Source organism: Pelodiscus sinensis, chromosome 31 (assembly GCF_052426305.1).
Source record: "Pelodiscus sinensis isolate ZL-2025 chromosome 31, ASM5242630v1, whole genome shotgun sequence".
NCBI classification, from domain to species: Eukaryota; Metazoa; Chordata; order Testudines; family Trionychidae; genus Pelodiscus; species Pelodiscus sinensis.
In genome coordinates this window covers 11,167,358-11,195,277 of record NC_143082.1, presented here as the reverse complement: position 1 = coordinate 11,195,277, position 27,920 = coordinate 11,167,358, and the positions used below count along the sequence as shown (strand labels likewise).

General features: G+C 58.1%; 1 protein-coding gene across 3 annotated transcripts; it reads right to left on the bottom strand.

The window, feature by feature from the left end:
* NR4A1 (nuclear receptor subfamily 4 group A member 1) lies at window positions 1-27,920 on the bottom strand. Of its 3 annotated transcripts, none has more exons than XM_089774614.1 (8): window positions 27,765-27,920; window positions 6,303-7,105; window positions 4,653-4,782; window positions 4,251-4,364; window positions 3,463-3,614; window positions 2,556-2,758; window positions 1,896-2,074; window positions 1-1,218 (listed from the first exon to the last, which is right to left on the bottom strand). In XM_089774614.1, the coding sequence occupies exons 2-8, from the start codon at window positions 7,101-7,103 to the stop codon at window positions 962-964; spliced, it is 1,836 nt and encodes a 611-aa protein (XP_089630740.1). In that variant the 5' UTR covers window positions 7,104-7,105; window positions 27,765-27,920; the 3' UTR covers window positions 1-961. The 3 variants fall into 3 exon arrangements, with proteins under 3 accessions (XP_089630740.1, XP_089630739.1, XP_075758145.1); XM_089774613.1 differs by lacking the exon at window positions 27,765-27,920 and adding an exon at window positions 13,746-13,904; XM_075902030.2 differs by lacking the exons at window positions 4,251-4,364; window positions 27,765-27,920 and adding an exon at window positions 13,746-13,904.

Below are 27,920 nucleotides of genomic sequence, written 5' to 3'. Positions count from 1 at the left end.
TAACAGCCACCAGCATGTTTTTTATTTCAATATATTAAATATATATTAAATCAGAAAAAAAGTCACATATGGTAAATCCCCCAAAAATACACAAATATAAATGTTGATTTTTTGTGTTTTACGTACAAGTTTATATACAGGGAAAGGCCCAGCCAGGAGGGAAAGCCTTCCCAGGCACAGAAAGCCACGTGGTTGTCAGGCGATATAAAAATCCCGCCCGGCCTTCCCAGCGCCTCGTCTCGTCTCTTGCTGCCTCTGCAGGTCTCTGTATTTACAAGGTCGAAGCCCCCTCTATTTACAGCTTGTGTTTTTACAAAGAGAGGTCTCTGCAGCCCACCGGCACAAAACCTCCTGTGCGCCACGCGGATGGGGCCGGGTCCGTTGCTCCCTGGGCCAGCGCCGCAAAAGCACAAGTATGGCCAACAGCCGGCGGGAGGGTCTGGAAAGGGTTGGTTCCGGCAGCGGGGGACGGAGAAGCCTGGATGCAGCAGGCCAGATCTCCGCATACCCGCCCTGACAAGGGGTGGGAAAGCCAGCCCCTGCCCACGTCTCAGGACCTGCTCTCCCTCCCCGGCGTGGTGCAGCAAGCGGCGGGGGCTGGGGGTCGCAGGCCCAGGGATATTGTGCGTCTGAGTGCATCACCTTAAAGGCACATTGGAGTTCTCCACAGAGAAATGCGTCATGATCCTCGGGTTTGGTACGGGAGGCGGAGGCCGAGCGAGGGCCAGCTGCCAGGCTCCGGGGGAGCGGGAGGGGTGAAGGGCTCTCCCCGCATCCGGCGAGTCCCCATGATCCCAGCTGGCAGTGGGGCTCGCCCCCCCGTCTCTGGAAATGCTCCTCTGATGGCCCCTCCCACTCCACGCTGGGGGAGACGTGTCTGTCCAACTCCCCCCGGTATCAAGCGGGTGAGCGCGCTGCTCTCCACGGCAGGGGCCTCACGGGTCCCGGGGGCTGCTCCCCCTCAGAAGGGCAACGTGTCCATGAAGATTTTGTCCACGATGGGAGGGGGCGGGACCAGGTCCTCCAGCTTCAGGTAGAAGATGCGCTGCAGGCCCTGGGTGCAGAGGGTGCGAAGCTCGGGCAGCTTGCCCAGCAGTTTGGAGAGGCAGCTGGGCCGGGTGGGCTCGCTCGTGGTGGACGTCACGTGGTCCTTAAGGCAGCTGACGATTCGGTTCTGGAGATCCTCCACTTTCTTGGGGTCCTTCAGCCCGTGCCGGTCTGGAAAGGAGGAGGGGAGCGGTCAGGCCCACCCTGCCTTGCTCCCGGGCGCTGCCGGCACCGCCGGTTCATGGCAAAGCAGGCTCCTGAACTGCCCCCCCCCCCCCCCCCCGGCTCCCTCCTGCTCAGACTCATCCACTGGCTGAGGGTAACGGGGCCTGTTCTGCACCCTCGTCCACAAACCCTCCCCCGCAAGGCATTCTGGGAAGGGTAGTTCTCAGCAGGCCCCAGGGAAGTAGAAGCTATGGCAAAGCATGCTGGGAAAAGGGCCGGAGTATAAGAGGGAAACCTGGTTAAAAACCAGACCAGCACAGCTTCAGTCCCCCCTGCCGGTCGCCTCTGGGGGCTGCGGGAAGGCAGAGGCCCAGCGATCCGGGGGGCCCACCCCTGGAGACCTTCCCGGGGCCTGGTTCTGGGCGCTTAGGAGATCAGCTCCTTAGAGGGACCTGATCTGGCGAGTCATTGCCGAGGACGGCCGAAGCCAGCGGCCGGAGGAAACCGGCTCACCTGAGACTCCCGCGCCTTCTACAGACGAGCCCTCCCGCTCGGGGAGGCCCACGGCCAGAGGGGAGCTGGGGTCGGAGATGGGCTCAGACCCTCCGGCTCCCTCCCAGTGACCAGCTCCGCCCCCTCTCCGCCCGCCCCCGCGCGGCAGGACGGTGCCGAGCCGCCCCTACCTGTGATGATGACGAGCGCGGCGAGGCAGGAGAAGGAGGGGACGTCAATGCTCATGCGGTGCAGGCTCTGGGAGAACTCGAGGATGGAGTCGATCCACTCCCCGAAGCCCCGCACACACTGCATGCGGTGCAGCACCACCCCGTTGCAGAAGATCAGCTTGCCTTCCTCCGGCTTGGACCTGCGAGGGAAGGAGGAGAGCCGCCCGTCAGGAGAGAAGGGAGGGCAGGCCAAGGGCGCTGCCGGCAGCCGACCGGGAGCAGGAGGGAGCTAAGGAGACTGTCGGAGCAGGAACCAGAGTGGAACCAGCCTGAGCCGAATGGGGCACCAGGGATCCCGCTAGGACCCTGGCCCGTCTCACCCTGCACGAGGGCCAGGGGCTAAGCAGCAGGTCTGGGACCACAGGCTCCAGCCCGGCTGCCCCACATGAATGGGCCCTGCAGGGCGCAGCCTGGACGAGTTGAGGGGCTGACTCGGCCACAGCCTCCTTTGAAACCAACGGCAGACGGGTTTGCTCCAAGTCCTGCAGCGCCAAGGGCAGAACCTGATCTCCCTGCCCTAGCCACCGACCCAGGCTGCCACATCCCCTTCTGAGTCTTCCGGGGAGCTCCCCGACCCCCTAGCTCTGGGCCATGGCGGGGTGCCAAGCAGGGGGGCGTTACCTGTAGGCCAGCCGAAGAATAAAGAGCTCCAGGAAGGCAGATTCCAGCAGCAAGTCCTGATCCTCCTTGGGGAGCTCCGGGAACCCTTGGATCTTCTCCGCCCACTTGCGGATCACGTCCATGGAGCCGGTGAGCAGGTCGTAGAACTGCTGCACGTCCACGCAGTCCTCCTTCTCGAACTGGGAGGAGACAGACTCCTGGAACTAGAGGGCACACGGACAGGGCAGGGTTAGCTCCCCTTGTACTGCGCTGCCAGAGCAGAAACCATCCCTGCGGAGGCGTTTTCCACTGCCTGGCACTGGCAACGTGGCTGCATGAAGGAGTGTCTAGTGCTTCAAGGGGAAGGGTCTGGGGGTCAGGACCCCTGAGGCGGTCTGCTGCTGACTTACTCTGCAACGTTGGGCAATTTGTGCCTCAGTTTCCCCATATAGTGAATGGAGATAGCCCCTAACTCGCAGGGATGTGGGGGAGGTTAATTGTTAACCTATTTCTGAAGGTCACAGAGCTCCCTGGCTGTAAGGAGTTGGATTGCACCCGGAGCCTCCAGGCTGGATGACATTTCAGTGCCGAGGTCAGAACCAAGCAAGAGTCCAGCGTCCCTGCACTCTGCACTAGCTCACCCCCTCCTCCGGCTGGGGAACGAACCCCGGAGTCCTGCTTTCTAGTTCTCTAACCACTGGAGGACGCTACCTTTCCGGAGCTGGGAAGAGACACTGGCCTGCTCTGCACTGTTACCAGCAGACCATGCTGCCCTGTTCGTGTAGTGCCAAAGCTTGCACCCTGATGGTGAGGGCTCCAGGATCTCTTCTCTAGCTGCCCCCTGTTCCTATGGCTGCGCCCCTTAAGCTCCACCGAGCTCCTTCCCAGGGGCCCCAGGACTCTGACCCCGACTGCGAGCGGCGGGTACCTTGGAATAGTCCAGCTTGGTGGCACTGGGTACGGAATCGATGTGCGCTCTGACAAGCGACGTGATGAGGCTGACGGGGGAGGCGTCTGGGGCCTGCTTGGGTTTGGATGGGAGCCGGCCTCGGCGCCCCTTCAGGCTGTCCGTCCGCACCACTGGGGAGAGAAGGAGGACACGGCTCAGGCAGAGGAAACGGGTACGTGGGGCTGAGTCCCGGCACAGACCTCTCCCCTCTAGGCCTCCAGAGCAAACCCGGCTCAGGGCAGCCGGGGCTGGACGTTCCTGTCCGAGCGGCGCTTGGCCCTTCGGCATGGCACCAGGCTGCCCCCTCACCCCACAGATAAGCTGCCCCAGCAAGTCAAGTGCTGGCAAAAGCAACGCGACCTCGCTACCGCCAGCCCCGAGAGGAGAGCGCCGCTGAGAAAAAGCAGGCATTGGGGAGAGGGAAGAGACTCGGCAGGGTGGGGGCAGCTCCTTGCGAAGCCCGACCTGGTGGTGTGGGGCTGCAAAAACACACAGGGCCATGGATCAGCTGCAGGCCCGCACGGGACCTGGGGGCAGGGTTGGACAGGCCAAAATCTCTCACAATTTTGATCCCAGAACCACCTGGGATGGGAAGCTAGGACGGTTCTGGAGCTAGGGGGTAGGCTCTGGAGCTAGGGGGCGGGCTCTGGAGCTAGGGGGCGGGCTCTGGAGCTAGGGGGCGGGCTCTGGAGCTAGGGGGCGGGCTCTGGAGCTGTTTCCGCCCACTCAAATCCGAGCCTCACAAGGACAGCTACTGTCTTCCTTACGTGATTCTGGCCCCATTTTCCTTCCCCCCGCCCAATCCTGGTCTGGATCCTTCCGGGAATCAAAGCCACAGCAAGGCCAGCGAGCATTTGAGGGGAACACGAGACTGGCGGGAGCTGCAAGCAAACAGCACAAGGCGGCTTGGAAAAGCAGAACCAAAGCACCTGGGAATGCAGCAGAAAGGTGCAGGCAGAGCAGAGGGCAGGCGTCAGGGCTCAGCTGCCAAGCACACAAGGCATTTCTCAGGGGGGCCCCCAGACCCTGTGATACTCTCCAGCCTGCGCTGCTGGCCTCGCCCCCCTCCCCCTGGATTCTCCCCAGCCCTGCCTAGCCAGCGCCAGCCTGGAAGGGGGTTGCTGCCCATGCTGCGGAGGAAGCCTCGCCACGCCTGGTGCTCCGTGTACCTTCTTTGACCATGCCCACGGCGAGGCACTTCTGGAAACGACAGAACTGGCACCGGTTCCTCCTCCTCTTGTCCACAGGGCAGTCTTTGTTGGCCAGGCAGATGTACTTGGCGTTCTTCTGCACCGTGCGCTGCAGGGAGGAGGAGACGCAAGGGAGCTCGTCAGCCTCCGGCAAAGAGGGAGCGCGAGATCCCGGGTGTCCCGAGCAGGGCCCAGGCAGAACAAAAGCCCTTCTGTCCCCCTGGTATTTCCACAGCAGCCTCCTTGCCCCGCGGCGCCCAGTTTCCAATTTCACATCTGAGGGGCCGTGTTCCAAGGACACACGAGGGGGCGGTTAACACGTCGCTTTCCCGAGGGGGGGGGGGCCTGGACAGCCAGCCGCACCTCCATGTTGCCATCTGTGGGCAGGGACCAGGGGAGACTCTGCTGCCTGCTCTTGGTCTGAGTAGTCGCCAGTGCTCCCTCTAATCGCTTCCATCCATGTGCGGAATAAATTTTATACGCACCGAGGCATGTGCACCACCAGAAGAAACAAAGCCTCTGCTAATCAGCTGGGCGGTGCTGGAATATCTCCTGAGTGGTCGCACAAGCGCCCAGCTTACAGGGAGCCCTAGCGGTCACCCCCTCTGGGCCCTGGCACCAATTCCCCTGTCCTGCTCTCTCCCTGGGGACTTGGCACCATCCTCCCCCGCACCAGCCAGCTTCTCTCCCCTTCAGAGCACCAGCGATGCTGGAGCTGCACAACGCAGGGGGCTCCTCGGAGGAGTGCGAGTCTCAGCATAACCTGAGGCCTCCTTGAGCAGCTGGGTGCTGGGCCAGAGGTGTTAGCTGCTGTGGAGACCCTAGGCCACGTGGCTCGTTCCCAGCGCTGCCCCCTATGGCTACACCCAGGTGTCCACCCCCATGGCCAGTGCTTCTGGGCCCAGCACGCGCCCCCCCCGAACTGGGCACGGAGGCTGGTGCTCTGCAGAGCGGGGCCCTGGCGATGGCTCTCGACATGGCACCGACTCTCCCCCCCCCTTCAACTCCCCATGGCTCAGGCGCTGGCGCTGGAGTCCTGCCTCCACGAGCGCCCAGCCTGCAGCACGTGGGTCAGCCCTGGTGGGACAAGGGGACAGCCTCCCTCCCCCGCAGTGGAGGGGCAGCCTGGGCAGCCACAGGGTCCCTTCCCGCCGCAGCACACAGTTTGCAGAGGCACGAGGTGGCACCGGGCCCACGGCACACAGGCCCCTGGCCCAGCCCGGCCACCAGGAGGGAACCGCCTGACCCTCTGAACTGCCGGCCTGGGGGCGACGGGTTGCGCAGCGCGTCGGCCATGCCCCCAGACCACCCAGGACCTAGCCCACAGGCACCTTACGGCGCCGCCCAGCCCCCCCCCCCCCCCCCGCGGGTGAGCCGCACACACCCTGAGCCCACTCAGAGCTCGTCCCACGCAGGGCAGCCAAGAGGAGACGCACAGACTCTGTCGCGCCGCAGGCCCGGTCACATCGGGGCTCTCCCAGGGAACCCCCCCAAGTCCCAGATTCCTCTGGGAGCAAGACTGGCCGAGCGCTGGGGGTGGAGCGGGGAGGCTCCTGGCCCGCTAGCGAGGGAGGCTGTTGGTTCTGAGGGTCCCCAGGCACTGCCCTGGCTCTCCCCTGGGTCCCCTACCTTGAAAAAGCCCTTGCAGCCCTCGCAGGTGCGGACGCCGTAGTGCTGGCAGGAGGCGTTGTCCCCACACACGGCACAGCGCCCCTCGTTGGCGCCGGGGCTGCGCGTCTTGGCTGGCGACAGGGAGCCGTCCATCAAGGGGGGGCTCTCCAGGAGCGGGGAGGCCTGGCCCAGGGACAGGCCGGAGAAGCCCACCGGGGAGTTCTGGGAAAGTGCGAAGACCTCGGTGTCCAGCCGGTGTGCGGTGGCCGGCTGCACCTTGAGGGGGCTCTGGGTGACCCCGGGGCTGGGGACCGAAGGGCCGAAGGAGAAGAAGGACGGCTGGGAAGAGTTGCTTTTCTGCTGCTCCGCCCAGGGCCTCATGCCCTCGTAGTTCTGAGTGGGCGAGTAGGCCCCAAAGGAGTTCTCCCACGCCGGGACCTGCGGGGCCTGGAAGCCCGGGGTGGATGGGGACGGGATGGAGCAAGGGCTGCCGTAGTAGTCCGAGCCGCTTGAAGACATGGTCTCGTCCAGCTGACTGCTGAAGGAGCCGGGGTAGCAGCCGTACACCTGAAAGTCCTCGAGTTTGAAGGAGGCGGGTTGGCTGGAGGCCGGGATCTGGTACAAGAAGGCGTCGAACTCCCCGCTGTAGTTGTCCATGAAGGTGCTGAAGCTGGGCAGGGAGGCGGTGGCCGCGATCTCGGTGTTGACGAGGTCCATCGTGAACTTGCTGAGCTCGGGAATCAGGAAGTCGGCCGGGTAGCACTCACAGGGCCCTCCGCTCTGAGGCAAAGTCCCATGCTGCATTTGGATACAGGGCATCTCTGAGCGAGGGGACAGAGGAAAAGGCAGAGGAATTAACAATGGGCCGGAGATGCACCTGCTCCCCATTCATCGGACTGAGCACACGTGGGACACCAGCGCCTGCCATGGGGGAGACAGGATCGACAGCACAGCAGAGTTGGACCCAGCCTTTCCCACAGGCTCCGAGAGCCATGCACTGCCCCTGATCAGGGGGCAGAACAGTCCATGGGTAAGGCACCAGCCTAGGAACCAGGAGCCCAGCCAGCTAGACCCAGCTTGGATGCCTTGGGCCAGTGCTCTCAACCTTTCCAGGCGATTGTATCCCTAGCAGCATTCTGATTTGTCTTGAGCACCCTCTGTCACCTCACTTGCAAAAATCAGACATCAAACTCCCAAAGCAGGCTCTTCCTGGCAGTGTGCCGACTCCAGGGATGGAAGTGGAGTCGAGTAACCGATAAGCAAAAGCGTATAGGTTAATGCTATAGACTACACGCAGCCCCCCCCATCCTCCGCCAGTAAATTGTTTAGCAGACTGGCCAGCAGCCCGGCTCAGTCCTGGTTCACGCTGGGTCTGGGACCTACCCCTGCTGTGGCTCTGCATTTAAAGTGTATTAGGAGCCAGGCGGGCGGGCAGCCTGGCTCAATTCCAGCTTACGCCTCTATCAGAAGCAGCAGCGGGGGAGGAGGGGCAACAGGCAGCCAGTCTGTGAGGGGGGCTGTTTTTAAACCAGCTCCCCTCGTGGGCCAGTTCCTGCCTGGTACCCTGCACTGCTGCCTCTGTATCAGAGGCAGCAGCACGGAATGGCAGGGGGCTCCTCGGGAGTGGGGCTGGAGCGCAATGGCTGCCGGCCCCGCCCCTGGACATTATAGAATAGTCAAGTAACCAATAAGAATTCATGAGGTTAATCAACTATTCAATTAACCGATATTTAACATCACTGGCCAACTCTGATTTTTTTTACATTCAGTTGTAAAAAAGAGAATTGGCATATAACTAGGGCACTTGCATTTCAGTGCATGGTCTAGAGAGTCGTATAAACAAGTCACTGTGTGAAACCCACCCAGCTCTTCCCTACCCGAGGAGCTGAGGCTTGGCTGCCCTGGGCATGGCTCTGTCCCCAAGACGTTTGCCAAGACCGCGACAAGACAGACCAGGACGAAGGGCAGAGAAGGGAAGGGATTGGCCCAGGGCCACGCAGGTGTCCAGCACTCCTTCAAAAACCCAGCAGGCCTTTGGTAGGGGCTCTGCCCGTATAGCTGGCTGCCCCACTGCCACACCTTGGTGAGGTGAACTCAGGAGAGGCCCCACCAATGTATCACCCTGATTTTCTAGGCCTGTCCTCGTGCCTCCCCAACTGACCTGCTTCCCTCACGGGGCCATCTGAGCAGAGGCCTGTGCCCATCTCCAGGCATCTGAAGGAGCTGCTGAGCTGAGCCAGGGAAGGGGACCAGCAGGCTAGCTCAGTGCCTGCAGGGCTCAGGGAACGGTGCCTCAGCAGTGGGGTTCCATGTTATGGGCCTCTCCCTCCCAGAGAGGCCGAGGAACGTGTTTGTGGGCTCGGCATGCCCCACCCTCACAACCCACTTCCTGCTTCACCCACTGGGCGACCCTTTGTATTCTGCGCATGGCTCTTTCGTGCCCATAACCAAGCCACCGATTCAAAGGTGGGAAGAAGGGCTGAAAATTGCGGCCGGGCCCCTCGCCTTTCGCTTTTGGAACCAGCTTCGCCCAGCTCCTCAGGAGCCATCTTGCTCTTCAGTTCTCAGCCAGCCCTCCCACGGACTCAGCTGCGTGAGAAGCGGCGTTGCAGAGCCGGGAACGGACCCGGGCTGCTTTGCCATCTCGCTTTCCTTTCCGATGCATGCTGGCCTCCCTCGCTCAGCCCGGGGAGCAGCCGGGCTGGAACAGCAGACGGGGCCATATAGAGGAGAGACGTAACAAGAGTCCCCAGGCAAGCTGAAAGCCAAGACAGAAGTAACCCTTGCAGCAAGATGATAATGTAATTCATATCGCAGACCTTTAAAGGTCATCGCCTGATTGGCCGAGAAGAGTCCGTAATGGCCTGTAAAGGAGGGCGGAATGTTGAGACACAAGAATTCCGAGCAACGTTGACACGGCTGCACCATCGGAACAAGGTTACAACGTTCTTCTGGGGCCAGCTGCTCCTTATTCAGCCAAAGCTCCCACTGGCTTTGAGACCAGAATTCGGGACCTAGCCCGGTTATTTAAAAAGGCAGATCCACAGACAGCTAATAGCATCGGCAGGCCATTGTCCTCAATCATAAGTCACACAGAAAGTCAACCCCCCCCCCCCGCCCCACGCAGCTCAACGGAGACAGTTGCTCCTCTCCAGTTTAGCACCATTCTCTTAGAAGCCCAGGCTGGGAGCCCGCTAATTGCAAGGAAGGGTGGGCCCGACAGGTCAGGCTGGGCCTCGCAGGTTAGGCTCAGGTGATCTAGGTTTAATACCCACATCTCCCTTGGGACTCTCTGGCCCTGGTTTCCCCAGATGCAGAATTGAGATGGACTTATTATCATCTTGAGTGTAAGCTTCCTGGGGCACGGAACGGCTCCTTCTACATTTGTGCAGGGCCCAGACCCTCACCTAGGTTCTACAGCTGCTGGTGGAATACAAATAAATAAATAATGAATACACTTGAAGAAAGAAAGGGCTCATGGGAGACTTTTCCTCCCATGCATAGGGAGATAAAGTCAATTCGTTTCAGAAGGGACGAAGCAGTAAAATGGTTTCATTGACCAAGCAAAATACTTGCACAATCGCCTGTCCCCACCTTCATGTACAGACCAGTTATTCTGGGTTCCTACTGAGAGCCTGGCTTGGCTCTCAATAATTTACAACTTGCTGGGATTTAGCACAGATGCGCCCAGATCTCCAGAGAAAATCTTAAGTTTTGAGGCAGAAAAGAGCTGGGTCCCTGACTCAGGTACATCACCCTAGCGCCTCTGAAGTCCATGCAAGGTTGATTTAACACCAGTGAAGATCTGGCCCTGGAACCCAGGGCATGAGGGCCAGAGAGCCCAGCTGCCCTCTCTCTTTGGTAGCAGAGCTGTGCCAGCTAAAAGTCCAGGGAATGCTTGTGAGCATTCTGCTCAGTCAGTAACAACAGGCACTGACAGTTTTCATCTAGTGCTCTGATCAGTATTTTCCACCATTATGGATGACAAATACAGACATTCACAATGCACGCCTCTGCAGCCAGGGTGGTCACTATGCTGCATAATAGAGCCATTCAGATCTTATGGGCAGCAACAGAGTGAAAACTCCAGGCACCTTCGTGCCATACACCCAAGCTCCAGCTGCCTGAACCACCAGTTGTTTTCAGTACAGGGCTTATGACACGCAGTTGGTTCATTCTAATTTTAACCAACAGAGGGAACACCCCCCCCACACACACACGCTATTTACAAAGATCTACACCTGGTCCCCACCTCCACTCTGCCATCACAGTAGTCACACCAATGGAAAGAACTGCATTGGCTTGCTGTTGCTATAGCAACCCGACAACGCTACACACCGCTGAGCCTTTGTGGTGTTCGTTTTTTTAAAAAAATGCAAATTTCTTTCAGGATAAATCACCACCCCCAAGGACAAAATATGTGAAGCATCAGCCCCTCCGAGAGCGCCTCCTCACGGGGTTTGTGAATATTCTCTTTCCCCTTCACAGCTTGCGTTTTACAATCTGCAAGGGAACGGCCAGCAGGAAAAGCTGACTTCCTGGACGTTTAAAGCTTGCTCTGGGGTTCCACAGGCGCTGCTTGCTTATTCAAATTCATTTTTCCTTCCTCATTTTAAAATTGTCTGTAGAGACTTCAGATTAGGATGTTTGAAAGCAAAATAAAAATCCCTCCAATGCGCCCCCTGCAGTCTGACAAGTAGTACTTCAAAAATTACCATCCATTATGGAGTTGGTACCGGTGGCACGGATGTAAATTAGGATTAACACTATTGAAGTCAGTCTAGATTTCCAGCCGTGTAAATGAGAACAGAATCTGTTCCCCTTTTTCTAATCTACTATGAATTTAACATGTGACCTGACCAAGGGAGGTGCTGCAGATAATGACCAAACCTGTTTATTTTAGATACAAATGCATTATCCCTTGTGATAAGACACTATTGCACTGAGGGTGATGTGAACATGTTCACAAGTCTTTAAGCCAAAGCACAAGTCATGTGTCCCCCCCCCACCCCCCCACTCCCGATGGCAATGAATTGACATTGCCAGCCTTTCAGGTCTGGTGTAGCAAGTCAGAAACAAACAGAGACTGGGTGGCAAATCTGTTTGCCTGGTGTCCAAAGGCAAAGCTGTGCCAATTGCTGTCCAGGTGGAAACTGGATTTTCCCCCACCTCCACCCCCTAACTAGCAGGATATAAAAAGTGAGTAAGGAGGGGCCTTTCCTGATTTGCACTCCGTCGCCATGTTGGTGCCAAGTCATTTTGCAAGTCAAAATTCAGAGGGATTTTATTTTTATTTAAAACAAGAACCAAACAGCTGCTCCGTTCAGAGGCTAGCCCAGCCACGCAGCAGAAAGTCAGCTCCAAGTCTGCTGTTTTACAACGGCTCTACAGTCAGGTCAGAGGATCCTTGTTTGCATCCCAGAATTGTGAACATAAAATGGTATTTGCAAAACCAATTAACTGCCCATTTGATTAAAAGTACCTTCCTGGACGCCTTGCTGAAGACAGGGGATTTCAGAGGTGTGTGTTTATGTTGCAATGTCAAATGACAGTTATGAGCAAAGGCTCAGCAATTTGGGCTCGTTTAGTCTGCAGAAGAGAAGAATGAGGGGGGATTTGATGCCAGCCTTCAGCTACCTGAAGGGGAGTTCCAAAGAGGATGGTGAGAGGCTGTTCTCAGTGGTGACAAATGTCAGCATGAGGAGCAGTGGTCTCAAGTTGCAGTGAGGGAGGTCTAGGTTGGATATTAGGAAAAACTTTCCTAGGAGGGTGGGTGGTGCAGCACCTAGGGAAGTAGTACAATCTCCATCCCTACATGTTTTTAAATCTGGTCTTGACAAAGCCCTGGCTGGGATTAATTAGTTGGGGCTGATCCTGCTTTGGGCAGGGGGTTGGATTCGATGACCTCCTGAGGTCTCTTCCAACCTAGGATTCTATGACAATAGAAGAATTAGTTGCATTTTCATGCTTACATTTAAAGTGGTCTGAAAAAAGCAGGCATGTGTAAGGGGCAGTATTATCTTAATCTGCAACAAGTCTCAGCGGGGTAGCCACGTTAGCCTGTATCTGCACAAACAGGTCTCCATGCATCTGAGGAATCAACCTGCCAGGGTGACTGGGCAAAAGAGCCAGAGCTCTGGCCAGGAGCTAGGTGGCAAGTTGCAGAGCTGCTGGAGAGCTCCTGTTACTTTGCCACATGCAGGCTGCAGTCACTTTTCACTCTGGACCAGACAGTATCAAATCTGATCAGCCAGCTAAGTAGCCTCCCCCCAAAGCAAAGGGCCACAAGCTGCAGCCCCTCCAGCCCTTCTCCAGCCAGAGAAAGCCACAAAAAACGCAGCCCCTGCCGTGTCACCTGCCTGCTCCGTGCACCCCACCCCTCCGGTGGGTTTCTGCACGGGGGAGGGGAGGCCTGCTCCAAAAACACACATGCAAATGCTGGTAGAACTGACACGGACGCTCACACCGCCACCGGCCCGGCCCACCTGCAAAGGGCACAGGAGAGCGGTCCCTGCTCAAGACACACCAGACTGGAGACCCTCTCCTCCAGCCCCCCTGTGCACAGTGCAGCTCACCCCTTATTTAAGACGCACCCTCCTGGGTCAGGTGAACTTACCCCCTGCAGTTACACCCCTCCCCCTGCCAGATGAACTCCCCCCCTGGTTACACAGCCACCCCTGCCAGGTAAATTTCCCCTGCAGTTATACAGCACCCCCCTGCACCAGAGGAACTCCCCCCCAGCAGTCACACAGCCCACCCCGCAACAGGTGAACTCCCCCCAGCAGTTACACAACCCCCCCCACCGCTATAGGTGAACTCCCCCCAGCAGTTACACAACCCCCCCCCGCACCCCCAGGTACTCCCCCCAGGGCACTCCCACAGCCCCCCACCCCCACACAGCCCCCCCCGCAACACAGCCCCCCCCGCAACAGGTGAACTCCCCCCAGCAGTTACACAACCCCCCCCCCCTCCTCCCCCCACCACAACCCCCCCCACCGCTATAGGTGAACTCCCCCCAGCAGTTACACAGCCCCCCCCGCAACAGGTGAACTCCCCCCAGCAGTTACACAGCTACAGGTGAACTCCCCCCAGCAGTGCCCCCCAAACAGGTGAACTCCCCCCAGCAGTTACACAGCCCCCCCCGCAACAGGTGAACTCCCCCCAGCAGTTACACAACCCCCCCCACCCCTCCCCCCAGCAGTTACACAACCCCCCCCACCGCTATAGGTGAACTCCCCCCAGCAGTTACACAGCCCCCCCCGCAACAGGTGAACTCCCCCCAGCAGTTACACAGCCCCCCCCGCAACAGGTGAACTCCCCCCAGCAGTTACACACCCCCCACCGCAACAGGTGAACTCCCCCCAGCAGTTACCCCCCCCCCCGCCAGATGAAATCCCCCCGAAGTTATACAGTCCCCCCGCCCGGCGATTTCCTCCCCCCATGCCCGGCCCGCGCGCCCACCTGGCACAGCCAAGCTCCGCAGCGCTCCGGGTCGCAGTAATCCACATGCCCAGGTGCAGCGGAGCCTTTCCTCGGTGCCGGAGCCGCGAGCGGAGGCGCCCCCTGGCTGAAAGCGGCTCGGAGCTGCTCTGGGGCTCCCCAGCCCTGCGCACCGAGATCCTCTTAAGCCCTCTGTGACGCACGGCCCGGGGGCGGGGCCAGAGGAGGGGGGACCCTTTGACGCAAGGCCGGCTGCAGCCTTGGCCATACAAGGCGCGAAGGGGCGGAATTTTCCGGTCCCCACAGGGAGGGGGGGAGGAGCGGGCTGGAATGTCTGGGCGGGTGACGCACACGGGGTTCCATTGACGCAGGCCTTGGAATTGTTTGATCTATAAATAGCCCAGCGCTGCCCCTTGCTAAAAATAGACCCCCCCGTGCGGGGAGGGGGAGGGGCGCGGGGCTAGGAATAGAAAGAGCCAAAGCGGAGGCAGCGGGGGGAGGGATAAAAACAAAGGCGGGGGAGGGGGCAGGGAGTCTCCGGTGGAGGGGGGGCTGGAGGGGAAAGGGGTGTGTGCAGGTGGAAGGGTTATAAATGGAGAGGGAATGGGGGGGGGAGGGGGCATGTCAAGACAAAGGCAGCCAGGGGAGCAGCTGTCACCGCGGGTGGATTTAAAACGCTTCTTCGGCCGGGGTTGAATGTGTAAGGAAGGAGGTGCCCGTCTGCAAGCCCTTGTCTTACCGTCACAGCGGATAACACAGAGGCGCGGGGCTCAGCCCAGGCCCTCTGGGTTCAGTGAAGGTGTCTCCCTGCCTGCCCTGCAGGAAGGCCTAGGGGGTAATTAAAGAACAGCCTCCTTTGATTGCAAACCTAGACCTAGCAACAGAGAGAAGGGACAGACGGACACCCCTCCACACACTGTGTGCAGCTAGACAAACGGACCCCCCCCATTGTGTGCAGCTAGACATCGGCAGTGTTGGATGGTCACCTCTAGGTATACACAACAGGCACTCAAGACCGGTCACCTTTTTCTTTTAACCATTACTGGGGGGGGGGGGGGTCTTACATTTTGCCTGAGTGTTTATTGTAAATCTCACTCCAGGTTCATGGTACTGCTCCCACAAACATTTCCACAGAGGCTTAAAGTACGGAAAGCCTGTGAACAGTAACTCCGGGGGCAGGGAACCTTTTTTGGGTGGGAGGCCGCTGCCCCACAGAAAAATCAGCTGGGGGCTGCACACAAGTGAGAAGGGTTATCAGATGGCTTTCAAAAAAATATCAGATATACATGATCTCAGAACGGGAGGGGGGACTGGTTGAGAGGGGATCAGGGGGCGCAGGACTGATAGGAGGAGGGTCGGGGGAAGCAGGGCTGGGTGGACTGGCCAGCGGAAAGCAGGACTGGCTGGGAGGGGGTCAGGGCGAGTGGGGCCGGCCAGGGGGGGAACCAGCTGCCGGGGAGCGAGGCTGGCTGGGGGAGGAGGGAGTGGGCTGGGGGGGAAACCAGCTGGCGGGGAGCAGGGCTGACCCAGGCACATGCAGATCCCAGGGTGCTGCACGTCCCACGCACAGTCCTGGTGGGGCCCACGGGTGAGTCCAGCTCCGGGGATTCCATCCGCCCCTGCCCCCCTCCTCTCTACGGCATAGCTGCGTACTTCCTGGTTGGTAGACACGCTCACGCAGTACGCAACTAGGTATTGATACTTATGACAACAATCAAACTTAATTAGAAAATACCGGACATTTCTATGTCCGGTATTTTCTCAATTTGTTTCCTGGACAGAAAGCTCAAATACCGGACTGTCCGGTTCAAAACCGGACACCTGGCAACCCTACAAGTGAGAAGGAAAAAAAGAAAGACAAACCCTCATTTACATGGCCCCGACCGAGAAGCAGACATTCCCCCCTCGCACACCAAAATAAAAATCAGGACACACTATTAACCACTGCCAGGTTAATAAAAGAAAAGAAAGAACTTTTTATTATTACAACAATATTCCTGTTGCAACATAATGACTAGATAGGGAGGTAACAAAATATACTCATGGAGAAACTCCATGGGCCTAGAACTTAGTTACAAAGAAAAGCCAAAACATCTTGTAAGCAGTGCCAGATCTCAGATCCCATACCCAATCCTTAAAACAATAAAACCTAACGAGACTACCTAAACTTTACCCTACTTACAGAAAATGAAGAATGGTGTCTTGGAGAGAGAGAGACATGCTTGTCCCTCTCTGTAGCTGCAGAGAGCTCTCTCAGAGAGACAAAAGGCGAAAGGAAAAAAACCCAAATTCCTTTGTCCCCTCAGGCTTGTAGATTTTGTGTGCTCCAGCCCCACAGCGGGGCAGCAGGAGGGCTGATGCGCCAGCGCGGGCTCCTCAATGCTGGGGAGGAAGCCCAGAGCCATTGGGACTGGTTCCAGACAAACTGGGGGCCACTTCCGGCCTCCGGGCCTTAGGTTCCCCACCCCTAAAGGGATCCAATCCTACTTCCATTAAGGCAGTGCAGGATTGGGCCTAACCTGGTTTATCATTCTAGCTAGAGCAAATGTTTAAGGTCACCATGGTTGCACTCATCCAGGGACACACACAGAAGCTCTTTGCAGAATGGGGTTATTTCTAATTGTACCGCTCCCTTTCTATAAAACACACCTAGAATAGTTTGCCCAGCTGGGATCTCTTTACTCTTCCTGCCCTCCAACTTACAACATTTTGGGTCATTTCCAGTTTCCTGCCCCTTCGGAAATGCGAGTGGGATTCTCTGCCACCCTCACACACTTCTCATTGCTTTGGGCTTGCTAAAGCTGCCCATCACCCCACATAGCTCTTTGCGGTAGGGCCTATTTTTTGTTCAACGGGCATGCTATGCCTCACACCATAGCAGGCCAGTCTGGGGCCTGCTGGGGCCAGAACGGCAGATTACATAATAAACGCCCAATTTCACTGAAGCAGGCTGTTCTCAGCCCCCTGCCAGAATAAAAAGGCCGCTCCCGCAGTGCAGAATTCCCCCTGCCTGAGAGAAGGAAGAGGATTCTGCAGCGTCAGGCTCAGCGGACGGGTGGCTGCAAAGTGCACTGTGGAAACCCTGCGAGTTCACTCAAAGGAGGGAGGGAAACTAGGGATGTGGGTTACGGAGAATTCTGAAAAACTAGGTCAGCGTGGAACACGTGGCCTCCTGCACCTGTCGCGTCCCAGGATTAAAGGGCGATTCTTTCTTTCCCCGCTTTGAAGCTGCACAAGGAACGGTGCCCTGGCTCTTCTGCAAGCCGAGCCCCCAGGACACTCCAGAGCCAATCCCTCTGACACGGGAATCACACCCCCAATCACACCCATATCCTGCTGGCTGTAAACTCCCTTCTGGGCTGTCTCCAAGCCTGAAGTCTCCCCTCTCCTCAGTGTGGCCCCATGACCTCTCCTCTACCCCCAGCCTGTTTTATGGGGCAGGGAGGGCACTAGGGTTGACCCCTGCTGTGGGCTGTTCTCTAGCCTTGCCTCCAGCTTGCCTGGGGGGCAGCTCCCTTCCCCCACTAGGCAAAACAATGGGCTCCTGACTGGAGATGCTGACAACAAATGACAACTAATGACTGCCCTCTGCTGGATGGAATCAGAAGTGCTTCCTGGGTGTCATTTCCCCCACACTGTAAAAGGCAAAGGGGGATTCTCCCTCATGCACAGTGGGTGGGGCTTTCTGAACCAGGAGCAGCCAGATTCCATGCAGGCTGCTGTCATGAAATGTTAAGAGGCCTTGGTGAAAGCAGAATAGACCCTAGCTAGCACTTTCCCGAGAGGCTTCTTTGCTGCATCAGTGCCGCCAGGAGAAAATATTAATCCAGCACCTGTGGGGCTGGGAGCCAGGACATAAAAAGCAGCTTAGCCAGTGAGCAAAACTGAGAGCAAGGTCTGCCCCAGGGATTACATTCTAATAACAGGCCAGTGAAAGCAACCACAAAACTGATCAGAAAGACACTTCCTCCTCCCAGAGGGACAGACAGATGGCAAAAGTTTGCAGCCAGAGTCTGGGGCTCTAGGGACAGATGAACCAGAGCAGTCACCCTCGCGGTCCCTGTTTCAGCCACCATGAGGGAACTGTTGGGAGAAGCAGAACACTAGTTCGAGGCCTGCTTTGGGGACTTGGCGTTGGATGGCCCTGCTGGCTTAGATCCAGTTCTTATTGTTACAGGCTTGTATTCTGGGAGCGCTCCATGGCAGCAGCGAGGCCTCTGTTGCACAGAAAGCTGTGTAAACACAGCACCCTCTTGGAATTTAGCTCCAGATCCAAACCAGCTTTGCACAGAGGCCAGTCTTTACCGTCCAGTCCAAAGGTGCCATTACTCATTTCAACCACTGCAGCTACAGACCAGAGTCCCCCAGGCCTCCATCCTCAGATACACACCAGCCTTGTCCGGATGGGTGAGCCCGCGATGCAACTTCCCCCCGGGGACAGGTCTCGCTTCCTTTTCAAAAGGCGTTCTGGGAGCCCACAAGCCAGAGCATTTCAGGGGCCCCGTGCTTTCTGCTCCTTCCGAGACTCCCAGCCGGCTCCACAGAGAAACCTGCCCCATTTATTACAGGTGCATTCAAAAGTTGGTTTAGTTAAACTGGTGCAAGCCCTAGTGTGGATGCTCTTAATTCGATTCAAAACCAATTCATATTGGCAAACATAAACTGACACCAGCCAGTTTTAGAGCAGCATAAGAGCGGCCACACAATGGTTTGCACTGGTTCAGCCATACTGGTTTGCAGCTTCAGGGTGTAGACAAGTGATGCAGAATCACTTCTAAGAGGAGGTTTTTCCACATTCCCTTTGAGTTACCAAATACCCTTAGCTCCCACTGCCCTAGCAGAAATCTCACTGCACCCTGCAGGTCTACCCCCGTGGGGTCACTCCTTTCTGCAGGAGCACCTCACCTGGTGTGGCCGACCTCTGGTTTGCTAAGGCAGCACCAGTCCAGCAGATGGAAAAGGGGATTTCACAGGTCGGTCAGTCTGCAGCTGGAAAGAGGTATGCATTTTCCTATTGTTAAAATATTTTTAGCCCAGGCTCTGGATTTGTTTAAATACTCACGTTTATAAAAGCAACTGCGTAACGAGATGCGTTTTTATTACATGTTTGTGCTGAGTTCCTGGCAGGCCTCCCAGGGCGGCTGGGCTGGGGAATGTGTCTGCGGGCTGGGTCGCTGGGTGAGCCTTCCAGCAGTTCCAATCCGCTGGCTCGGGAGTGCCTTACTCTGGGTAAATAAATCTCATTCTTGGTAAATAAGGAAAAAAGAAGGAAAAAAGTGTGTGTGGGGGGGGGGGAGGAGAAGCCTCTAATATAAAAGCTGCTAAATATACTCTCAAGGCTAGAGATTGGATGCTTTAAATGAGGGCAGAATTTAACTCTTAGAAAAATATAGGTCACGGCATTGATTTTGTACGCCGAGAAACTGAATGCATCTCAGTGTGCATTTGGAGCACCCTCTACAGAGTAGGGGCAGAGGGTGCTGTGGTTAAGCACTAGCCTGGGACCCAGGAGACTGCCCTTTGTTTCCCAGTTCTGCCACCGACTCTCGGCCAGATCACTTTGTTTCTCTGCAGTCCCCTGCTTGGAGAACGGGGACAAGAGACTGGGGGTGTTGCGAAGCTACTCACACTTCGATGCTGCGGTAATGGAATGCAGCCAGCTCTGGGGTGGATTGAGGACAACAGTTTGTTACCACATCCAGGCTGTGTCTAGACTACACCTCTCTGTCGACAGAGAGCTGTAGATCAGGCACGTTGAAATTGCTAATGAAGCAGGGATTTAAATATCCCGCGCTGCATTAGCATAAACATGGCTGCCGCTTTTTTCGGAAAAAAACCCCAAACAAACGAAAAACAGCAGTCTAGATGGGGATCTGTCAAAAATAAACCCTTTTTGAAAGATCCTGTTAACCCCATTTTTTGAGGAATACAGGATCTTTCGAAATAGGGTTTATTTTTCGACAGATCCCTGTCTAGACTGCCTTTTTTTCCCACAAAAGTTCCATTTCGAAAAAAAGTGGCGGCCATGTTTATGCTAATGAAGCACGGGATATTTAAATCTCTGCTTCATTAGCAATTTCGACGTGCCTAATCTACATCTCTCTGTCAACAGAGAGGTGTAGTCTAGACATACCCCCGGGAGGGAGGGAGGAAGTTTAAACTGGCAGAATCTTTAATAATTGTCTGAATAGGACATAGGGAAACTGAATGGAGCAACTCCCTTTACTCTCTCCATTCCTCAGTTTTTCTGTCTCTAAAATGGGGTTAATACTAACCAGTTTCACAGGGGAGAAGATAGGAATTGAAGATTTACTAGCTAATCCAAAGATGCTTTGCCATTCACAGATGACAGAAATCCACTACAGAAATGCAATATATCCAAATATCAGACTCCAAAGAACCACATGCTTGGTGAGCCTGTCTTTCAGGGGTTGCTCCCAAGAGGAGGTTTTGCTTCACAGTTTGTGTGTCAGAAACCTGAGCACAAACAGCCGGATGGCTCAGGGGATTAAGTAGAAGGGACTCTAAACTCCTTCCTACCAGGTGCCAGTTCCAAGCTGGCCTAGGATCTGAAGAATGGCCTGATGGTCGTCTGGTGCCTTCTGGCAAATAGGCTGTTTCCATGGAATTAGAGTTTAGGACACCACCGTCTCCCTGTGTCACGACAATAACAGCTGGGATCAGGTCCATGTTTTCAGAAGCAGTCCCTAACTTTAGGTGCCCTAAGACACTTAGCACCCAAGGGTAATGGACTCTCAAATCTGAGCCACTAGCCCCCGGGCCCATTCTGCTACCGACTTGCCAGGTGTCCTTGGGCAAGTCACTTCCCAGTGCCTCTGTCTCCCCATCTGTGGGGCATAGTTAACGACGCCCACCGGATTAAAGCACTTTGTAATCCCTGGATGGGAAGGCAAGCACATCAGTGCCAAATCTATCACTGCTGCGATGGACAGTGGGGATACGGGAGCAGTCTTGCTGCTAAGCGATATGGAGCACTATGGGATGCATGGAATCCAAATGCCCCTTGCTGACAGAACAGAGGGACGGCCTCTAAGGGTCAGAGCAGGAGAAACCAGCAGTTTTGAGAGAACCCGTCCCCAGGGAAAGCGGCGTACCCAGGATGCTCGTCTGCAGCATGGGAAGAGCAGGGCAAAGACAGGGTGTCAGTGCCCTTCTGACCAGCCCCAGAGTGCTGAAGTTTGCAGACCCCGCAGTTCCTGGGGTGAAAGAGCCCATGCAGGCAGAATGGGCAGCTGCTGGCTTGGTTCTGAGTCACCCGCATAAGACACCAAGCAAGCAAAGCAAGCCAGGCAAGGGACACCGCACGGGTGAAGCGTGAGTCCACGTCACATTTCCTGGCCCGCTTTCCCACACTACCCAGCGGGTGCCAGGCAAGCGGCAGGTCAGGGAGTTCAGTCACGTGGCTGCTTCTCCAAGCAAGTGGGGGAGCGTCAGCGGAGCAGCCAATCCTGCTTCCCGCTCAGTCAGGAATAATCTGTGCGTGATGCATCAGGTGGTCCCGGTGGAGTTTCCTCCGAGCAAGGAGGACCCTGGCTGGGGAAATGGAAACAGTCGTGTCTGCTGGCAGGGACCCCAGAGTGGTGCCGCCTCCGCCAGACACACAAAGAGAAAGATGATCTCGGACGTGTGTTGATTTCGCGTTAGCCTCGTTGGTGCGGATGGATGAGCCGAATCGGGAGAGCGGCCTGGCTGCCGCAGCAGGCGTGCAGAGGGGGCGGCGCTCTGCCGCTCAGAACGGGGGGATCTGTGTTCTGCTCCAGGCTCCCCTGCTGGTTTGGAGAGCCCAGCTGGAGAGCCCTTAGGCCTCGCTCCCAGAAGGTGTGGAGGTTCCACTGACTTCACCTGCAGCTGCTCATGCTCAGCACCCCTGAGAATCAGGCCTGCTGAGCCCAAAGCTGGGTGGCTCCTTGCCACTGTCCCTGACACTGCCTACTTGTGTGGCCATGGCATTGTCACTCGCTCCTCAGACAGGTAAACCTCTGACTCCTCCACCGCCAAGGTTGGTTCCTTGGGGGCTGCTCCCTCCACTTGCCTCTTTAGTTTGCCACCAAGCCCATACCTCACCAGCAGCCTCTGTGGGATGCACACTCTGCTGGGGGGGTGGGAGGGCAGGGGCGGGCCCACTGGCTCTCTGATCCATTCAATGGGGCAGAGTCCACACAGTCACCGGCACGAGAGGGCGAGGAACCCGCCACGCAGCTGAGAAGCAATCTGGGCCAATTCCTTCTCGCCACACACATCCCAGCAGTGCCAAGAGGCTGCTCAATGAGATCTGGGCCCGGTGGGGCCCAGCCCTGGCACGCCCAACAGTCCCTGCCCCAGGAGCGCGCAGCTGAGGGAGATACGCCCGCCGCTCGCCTGGTGACGTGGTTTGCCCAAGGACACAGCAAGCAGAGCCAGGCACTGAACCTACGCACGGTGCCGCGCTGGCACTGCAAGACCATCGGAGCCTCTGTCGAACATGACCCGGGGCTGCGAGGCCTCAGCAGCTGGCTCGCGTGGGAGCTTTGCCACCCGCTGCAGAACGGCCTGTCTCGAACGCCAGCGGCAGATCCCACGGCCAGCGAGAACCCGGCATTGACACTGGCCATGGACACAGGAAGAGTGCAGGCAGCTGGGAGCCAAATCATCCCTTGTTGGGGATGCCTGTGACACGGGCTGGGGCCTCTCTCGAGGAGGGGAAGTTTGCCTGGCAGCAGAAGATACCAGCCAGGGTGCATTTCCGGTGGGCCAGGGAAAAGTAGCTCTCCCTTTCTCAGTCGTCTGTGCTCCCTGGGTTGGCCAGGCTTTGCTGGGCAGAGGGGCGGTAAGTAAGGCAGCCACCCCTGCCTGGTTCCCATCTTTGCAGCATCACCACCCTTGTGCTCCAACGCCAAAGACCCAAATCCCGGCCCTCACAACATCAATGGAAACCCACCATTGTCTTCCATGGCTGGGGGCTGCAGCTGAAGGGGAGTGCCCACTGGCCAGCCCAGCGGGGCAGGGAGCAGGCCCAGAGTCTAAACCTGGCTGTGGCACCATGCCACCCAGCGGGTCGGCATGAGCTGGGACTCCTGGGAGGGAAGCAGGGCCCAGTGGTTAGAGCAGGCAGCCTGCAGGCAAGGGCATGCCTTAACAGCAAGCCCGTCCTTCCACCTCACCTCCTCCCCCTTTCACAGCTGGGGAAACTGAGGCAGGAAACTGCTCCCTGGCTCCCCACAGAGAGAAGAGTTTTGCCAGCAGAGCCCAGACCAGGACCAGTCTCGACGTAGCTGCCCTCTCCCACCTATCCGAGTTGCAGGCGCCTGAAAAACCTGTTGCGGCTGCTCCGATTGCCAAGAACCAGGACACACGAGAGCTCTGCCTGCTGTTGCTGCAGCAGGCTAGGAGTAAGCCTAGCAACAAGCCAGGCTGAGACACCCACCCGCCAGGCACGCCTTCCTAGCAGCCGGCGGAGGGGCCTGGGTGCCAGGATCAGGGACCTGGGCACGCGGGGGGCTCTGTCCCCTGGAGAAACTCAGTGGGCCCGGCGGGTGCAGCGTGAGCTGCCTGGCCCGCTGCCATCCTCGGTCCGGGGCTGAAGCGCGGCTCAGCAGCACAGCTGGTTCCAATCACTCGGGGCCGGGCCAGGACGCAGCTGGGAGCGGGAGTTGGCAGGCAGAGCGCAAGGCATGCACGGATGGGGCCCACGGGGCGTTGTCAGACAGCCGCACGCTGAGACGGGGAGTCCTCCCGGCACTGGACGTCAGCGCTCTGATGGCGCATGCTCGCGTCAGCCGGCAGCTGGCCTTACAAGAACACGCCAACTGCCATATATGGACACAGCAGGGGAGGGACCTTGCGCTCTTGGCTAGCTCTGGAGAGCAGGAGTGGGGGTCTTAGTGATCAAAAAGTGACACCCCCCCTCGGGGTCTCTCATGCTCTGCTGTAATCAGACCTGAAAGGAGAGATTAACAGCTCCACACCCCAACATTTCCATTCCCTTCCCCCATTCCTATAACTATACAACCCAGGAGTCCTAGACCCTGTTCTAACCACTAGCCCCTACTCCCCTCCCAGTGCTGAGTACAGAACCCAGGAGTCCTGGCTCCCATTCACCCGTCACTCTAGGCACAAGACCTCGCTCACTTGCTCTCTGTACCACACGAGCTGCCAGGCACAGAGCTCTTGAAAAACCAACCCAACAGCCAGGCAGGATGCAGGACACACGTCTGGCCCCCTGCTAACTCTGGTCCGGCCCCTCGACACGGGTGCCCTGCCCAGATCCCGATGCCAGGACGTGTTCACGGGGCAGCGCCCAGAGTGACCCGGGGACCCCAGAAAACGTCACATCAGGGTGTTTCATGGAAGTGGGTTCCATCCAGGGGCGCTACTGGACCAGGGTTTGGGGGTTTTTTCGGGGGAGGGGCTGAAAGCCACTGAACCAAACTACAGAACTTGCATATGACCTGTTCTTATTTCAAGCCCAGGATCACTGCTGCACCCCAGGCTCCCTCGCTCTGATCCCCCCGCCCCAGGGCACAAAGCCACTCTCCTTCCCCCTCTGCTCACAGGAGAAGAGATGCTGCTGTCTCACAGCAGAAAGGGGAGGGGATTCCTGGCCAGCCCCCCACTGAAAAGGCACCCCCACCCAACCCCTCACTTCCAGTGCCCCCTGCATTGGTGCCCCTCCTTAGCCCTGCCCTCTTCTCTCCCCATGGCTCTGCTGCGTAACTTCCCTACATGTACAGCACTGGGGGGGAGGGAGGGAGAGGAAATTGGGGAGCAGCCGCCTGCACTGCCCCACCCTAGGGACAAGCATGGTGCTTAGGGAGCCACCCTTGGGACCCTTGCCTCTCCCGTCCCCAAGGCCTCATGGCGGGATCCGGCTTCTGCTCAGAGCCACGACCCTTTCAGGACGCAGATGCCAGAGCCAGCTGGCCTTGTCCTCAGCTCCTCACTCTTTGTCTCTCAGGTCTCGCTGGCAGGACTCCATGCTCAGGATGGAGGCTGGCCCCGTGCTGTGGCAGGAGGGGAATGTGGAGCCAGCGCTGTTGGACTGCGAGCGAGGGCACGGGAACAGGGTGCTGAGAAGCACATGCCAGGCTGTGGCTGGCGACGCGGACGTGCCCAGTGGTGGCGTTACCAGCCTGGCGCAGTAGGGACGGGCCAGAGGGCGCCTGGGAGGAATACTTGTACTGACACAGAACTGCCTGCCTATCAGCCTAGAGATCCACAGCTCTCACCGCTGGGAACCAAGGGCCGGATCCAGCTGCCCTCTAATGGTGGAGACCAGCCTGCACTGACAGCACCGTGACACTGGGGGTTGGGAGTCATGTCCCCAGACTGGCTGGACCTGATGGGATCGGAACATGCTCTGGCCTTGGGGGCTCTGAGGAGGCGAGAGCCCAGTTCAGGGCCTCTACCCAGCCAAGGCTCCTGCAGGGCAGAACCGTCAGAGGAGGAATGACTGACACTGGACTTCCCCCCCGCATGCCCTTGGGTCGATGCTCCCATCCCCTTGTCTTAAGTCCCTCCTAATTCCCTCCTCCAGCCACTAGCAGCTGAGGATCCAAGAGTGGAGCAGACTAATCCCCCCAGCACTCCACTGGGCAGTGAGAACTCCCCCACAGCACAGACAGGGAGGAGGAGAAGAAGTGACTTGGCCAAGGCTACTCAGCCAGACAGTAGCAGAGGTGGCAAGAAAACACCAGCATCCCCGGCCTGCACCCCTCAAACACCATGCAATACACCCCAGGGCAGCTCAGAGAGGAATTATTTGAACCCGGGCCCCTCCCACTGGACGCCGTGAGCTAGCTCCTGTGGCAGAGAGAGGCCAGCTTTCCATGCAGGATGGCTGTGGGTTTCTGAGCAGCCCTGTTACGAAGCCCAGAGACAGCTCAGGTTACAGTGCTAATGGCACGGATCTCATGAGCCTTAGGCTCAGGCAACTTCCCCATTTCACTGATGGGGAAAACAGGTACAAAGAAGTCAAGTAACTTGATCATGCAGCCAGTCGGCAGCAGGAGTCCAGACTCCCAGCTCCCTGCAGTGCAATTGCGAGAGCCACTCTGCCTCCCTTACTGGATGGCGGCTGGCGAGGAGGCAGGTGAGACACGGCTCGTGCCAGCTTTGCTCTGACCTGCTGCTGTGCCTAGGCCCCGGGCTGGGAGAACCCACCTCCTTTGCAACCCTCAGCTTTCTCTTTGCTTGTGCAGAACACTCACGGCCTGGGGACGTGCTGGGAGCCAGCTGCACTAGCCAGCAGCACCGTTCAGCGAAGCCAGTGGTTCGCAATTCCCAGCCAGCACAGCTACAGCCCCTAGGACATTTGCAGGGCCATACCGAGAGTACCTATAGCATGTGGATGTGGCCCACGTAACACACAGAGAACGGCACGTGTGGCCCACAAGGCTTTCTGCACCGATACAGTTGCGTTGGTGCAAGCCCCTCGTGCAATGTGCTGCACCGGTGTGAAAAAGGCCTTGCAAACCCGCTCTAGCCCCTGTGCTGGGGTATGAGGCGTTGTAGCTCACCAGCCCCATTGCCCCCTACGAGGATGTGTATGCTGTGTCACACCTTTGAACATGTTCTCCGGTAGCCTAATCCGCCTGGCTGGCAGCGAGCAGCAGCTGTGAAATCCCCTCTCCCCTTCCCCCAGAATGCGGGTACATTTTCGGCACTCCAGAGCCGGATCAGGTGCGAGAGGCACAAGAGGCCGAGGTGCCTAGCATGGCTCTGAGGGGCTCCACAGCCCCCCTTGCAGCCTGCATTGGCTGGCACAAGGACACATCCGAAGCAACGTGTTCTTCGGGCTGGGCGCCAGCCCCACTACTCTGCTACTGCAAACGCAGCCAAGCTGCCTTGTACGGGCATCTCATTAGACGCAAAGGATGCCCCGCAGAGAGCACCCAGAACCCATCCAGGGAGACAGGCTGCAGCCACACCAGCTCAGCCTGAAATGGGTCAAAGCCACAGGCCTGCGCCCCAGCCTTATTCCCCCCCGGGCACAGCTGCGGGGGGGAGCTGTCAAACCACAGGCCAGTGTCACCCTGGTATCGATTTGCTTCTCCTCAGGGTCCTAGGACGCAACAGGTGCAGAGAGGAGGGTGGGGTCACAGTTCTAGAGCCGGGTATGGGCACTGCCCATTCCGGGTATCCTGCTGGATTGGAGACAAGTTGCAATCTGCCTGGAGCCCAGGGATCCAGAGGGAGAAGCAGCCCAATGCTGGGCAGAGCAAGTGCCTGGGGTGTTTCCTAGGGCAATTTCCATACGGCAACGGCTGCACTAGACACACTGATCACTGTCTCTCTTCCGCTGTGCCTGAATGGGATGCCAGGAGAGTTTAGCCTCTAGCTCCTCCTTGGTCTCTGCTCAGCAAGCAAAGTGACAGGGGATGGGCTGGGGGGGCAGTTAGTCCCAACCTGGCCAACTCCACCGGGGCTCCCTATCCATTAGGAGGTGGGCTGAGACCCATCAAGCTCATTCCATGCAGCAGCATCGCAAGCCACCGCCATCGCCATCCATGACGTAAGGACAGGGGGGCTCTGCGGCCCCCCCCATATCCCCAGCTCAATCTTTGCACAGGAAACTCAGTAAAATGTCAAAGCAATCTCAGTGAAAAAACCTGGGGGCAGACGTCTCAGTCCATAAGGAGGCCAGGAAAGGGGGGGGGGGGGAGACCACCCAAGACAACAGGTCCCATAGATGTGGGGCTGGAGTGGGGGCAGAGGGAGAGAATTAGGTAAGCCTTTCTGCTCCTTCCTCCCCCACGGGCTGACAATCCAGTCGGGGCTCCAGATTCGTGCAAAGGGACACAAGAGGCCGCCCCTCTCCCAGTGGGGGCAGCGATTCCGGCCCCCGTATCTACACAGACCCAGGTAAATCAGCTTCCCCCCAGCTGCAGACGCGGGGGGGGGGGAATAGGCCCAGCACAGTTCATCCACCCACCCCCCCCCCCCCGGACAGACTCAAGGGGCCAGCCGCTGAGATCTCAGAGCCGGGGGGGGGGGGTGCCACACGCCCAGCGGGGAAGGGGGGGCAGCCCCCCCGGCGCTCACCTGCTCGCTCGCACGTTTCCGCCGCCTCCGCCTCCGGCGCGCCCTGCCCGGCGTGGGGAGACCCTCGGCCGCCCGCCCCCGGGATCTCCGCGGAGGCTTCCCCACGCGCTCCATCCGCTGCGGCTGCAGGGCTCGGGCCGACGGCGCGAGGAGGGG